The sequence below is a fragment of the Nicotiana attenuata genome, unplaced genomic scaffold, assembly GCF_001879085.1.
Source record: "Nicotiana attenuata strain UT unplaced genomic scaffold, NIATTr2, whole genome shotgun sequence".
NCBI lineage: Eukaryota > Viridiplantae > Streptophyta > Magnoliopsida > Solanales > Solanaceae > Nicotiana > Nicotiana attenuata.
This window is the reverse complement of record NW_017671651.1, coordinates 73,609-76,593: the sequence shown is the minus strand read 5'-3', so window position 1 is coordinate 76,593 and position 2,985 is coordinate 73,609. Positions and strand designations below refer to the sequence as shown.

The 2,985-nt window shown below is 35.4% G+C and overlaps 1 protein-coding gene across 1 annotated transcript in view; it reads right to left on the bottom strand.

The window, feature by feature from the left end:
- Positions 1-2,985, bottom strand: part of LOC109209497 (ADP-ribosylation factor-like protein 8b) — a 3,981-nt gene extending 996 nt beyond the window's left edge. Inside the window, exons 1-4 of the mRNA XM_019372773.1 lie at positions 2,763-2,985; positions 748-829; positions 598-630; positions 372-493 (exon numbers count right to left, since the gene is read on the bottom strand). Coding sequence (XP_019228318.1) covers positions 372-493; positions 598-630; positions 748-829; positions 2,763-2,800 — 275 coding nt within the window. The 5' untranslated portion in view covers positions 2,801-2,985. The remainder of the gene's footprint in view (positions 1-371; positions 494-597; positions 631-747; positions 830-2,762) is intronic.

Genomic DNA, 2,985 nt, shown 5'->3' with positions numbered 1-2,985 from the left:
GGAACCTGGCTAAAAGGAAAGAATTCTCCCATGCCCAAGGTTTATTAGAAATAAATCTGTCAAAAGCCTGATCAGGTAATTGAACTAGCAGCTGTTCTTTAACAAACCATGATTGGAGAAAACTAAATGCAGCTCAACAATAAGAAGACCACCGATCTACTAGGAGCTGTATCCCGTCACTTCCAAAAGTATTATGGTTATGCAAAATGATGAGCACTCAAAAAAACACAAGCAGCGGAATTTGCTTGTATAAGTGAAAGTAATACTGAGCATATAACTGGATTCATTTACTTACATCTATAAAAAATCAATGAGAAAGGAATATTAACATCTACACAATGTAATTAAATAAGCTGAAGATAGATGCATACACTATAGCAGAAACTGCACGACAGTATCTTTCCCACATACTGCGGAATCTGGGTTGACCTCCAAGGTCCCACAATTTTATAGTCACATTTCCTTTAGTCACTTTCCGCATGTTAAATCCCACCTAAACATCCAATAGATTTTGTATTATTATCACAGATAAAAATAACGCATTGAAGTTGAAATTGGATTTGGCTTACGACTAGGAGCTAGGAGATGACAACTTACTGTTGGTATCATGTCTTCACTGTATCCACCAGTCTAAGAATAACAGGTCAAACAAATATGAATGAGGCATCAGATTCCATCAGAGTACATGGAAGCAAAAGGATACGAAGAAAATAAGCAAACAAGAACAATCACTACGTATCTACTTACAGCAATGACATTTACAAGGGATGTTTTTCCTGCATTCTGCAGCCCAATCAAAGAAAGCTCCATTTCCTGCTGAAAGAAGAGGCTGAAGGAAAACCAAGTTTAATGAGCTGATATGAGGAGTCTTTTCATAAGAGAAAGGGAACCAAAGAAATCAAATTACAAGTGCATATGCAAAATGGAAATTCCAACATGTGTTATAAGCCCTCTGAAAATAAAGATACAATAACTTCCATTTCTCAAACTTTAAGCCACAGTCCAAAAGCTAAAGTAACAATTACACACAAAGGCTAAGGTGAGGGACCGAAAACAAATAGTAGCAAGTAGGAGGTCCAAGTTGCACAACATGGCGTGAAACTACTAATACAGGATGGATGGAAAATATTGCAGATCTGCCAATAATTAGTCTTTCATCTAGTTCATCTCCCAAACCAACCCTCTTGAGCTCTGGTGGAAGTTCAAGAATAAGATAGAAGCACATAGGGCACCCTCAACTGCCAAAAATGTATAAAAGGAGAGAGGGGCCACCAAACATTTATTTGATAAATTGATTTCACATTTTCACCTTTAGTCATCTAGTCCTTTGAAAAACTAGGACAAGTGTCTCATCATAATGATCAAATGTGCTGACAGATCATCTGTCACTCACACAGATATATTATGCTTCTTGGGAGAGAGAGGAGGTCTCGAAGACCAGGCAACCAATCTGTCTACAGCAATAAACCTCCACAAAAATACATGAATTCAATAAAGAAAGCTAACAAGAACACAAGAACTTAGGCGGACGGAAATGCTACTGGTAACTTATGAAAAATTTGGTGGGTGCAAGACATGAAGTTCCAAGCTTAATTAGGACAACGAATTAACATATTCAATAGTTCACTATGTGACATCCGAATGAATACTGCAACTAGAATTAGAGTTCACTTAAGTCTGAAAGGTTAAATCGTAATAAGTTAAACAACGGGTCAAAATTTCTTGTTGAGTTCTTTTTTTTTTTTGTAAGGTAATAAAATTTCATGAATGAAGAGCATAAATACCCGTATACAAGAAGTATACCAAAAAGTAGAGAAGCCTCATAAAAAAGATCTTTTCATAGAAATAAATGACACTTCTTATATGTTCTCCGTGCACGGGGAAGAGTCTGGACTCTGGATAATGAGTAACATATATTAGGGAAGTTGACTAACTATACTGCTCTTGATCCCGTTCTCCACAAGTTTGGCTTTGTCATTGTGTTTTGCATGTCATTAAACTCAACAACATAAATTTCTAAAATATGAGGGCATGTGGTCGCCAAAGTTATCAAAGTTTCATGATAAGATTCATAGTAGAGCCTCAGTAAATCAATGACTCTTGCCACCTAAAATGAATCTGGTGAATTGTGTGACCATCTAATCTAAAAGCTTAAGCTGAGACAGGGAACATGATTTTAATTACTCAGTCATATTATGTCTCGACGGAGTCAATAACAACTAATGCTAATCATGAAGAGTTGCATTGCTCATCTCATTCAAATTTCCCAAACAAATGGGACAATACAAGTACCAGCAATCATAAATCAACATTCAACTTATAAAACTGATAAAATACCAAATTACAAAAACACGAAACATTCCATTCAGCGGAATCGTTTCAAAATGATTAAATATAACAATAAAGAGCTCCCAAAAAAGTTTATATTGTAAATGCATATGAAGAGCGAGTAAGGAGTTGGAGATATTACATCAATCACTTAACTCTCAATCCTAAACTACTTGAGTTGAAGTTCACTATATTATGAATCTTTTACATTTCATTCCACTCTCCCTTTTAGTCTGTCAAAAAGAATAACATATTTTTATATCTGAAAACAATTTTTGACTTTCAAATTTTCAATTTTTCCTTAATGAGATTTATAGCTACACAAATATGGTTCGTTACTTTTAAAAGGTTTTATTTCTTTTTTAAACTCGGTACCCAATCAAACATATATTCATATAATGAAAAAGGAAAAACGAATTAGATTGAAAATATACCTTCGAAGCCAATTGAGCAAAGCTTCCCAAAGACCCATGGCTAACGCGAGGGGTCAAAAACGAGAGCGAGGGAGATCTGTAAAAATGTCAATGTAGCTGATCTCTCTCCCTCCCTCTCTCTCTCTCTCTCTCTCTCTCTCTCTCACACACAATGTTGCTGTCGATTTTTCTTTGTTGAATTGAACCTTTGGGAAATTTTACTAAATATGAGAATTGTACATAG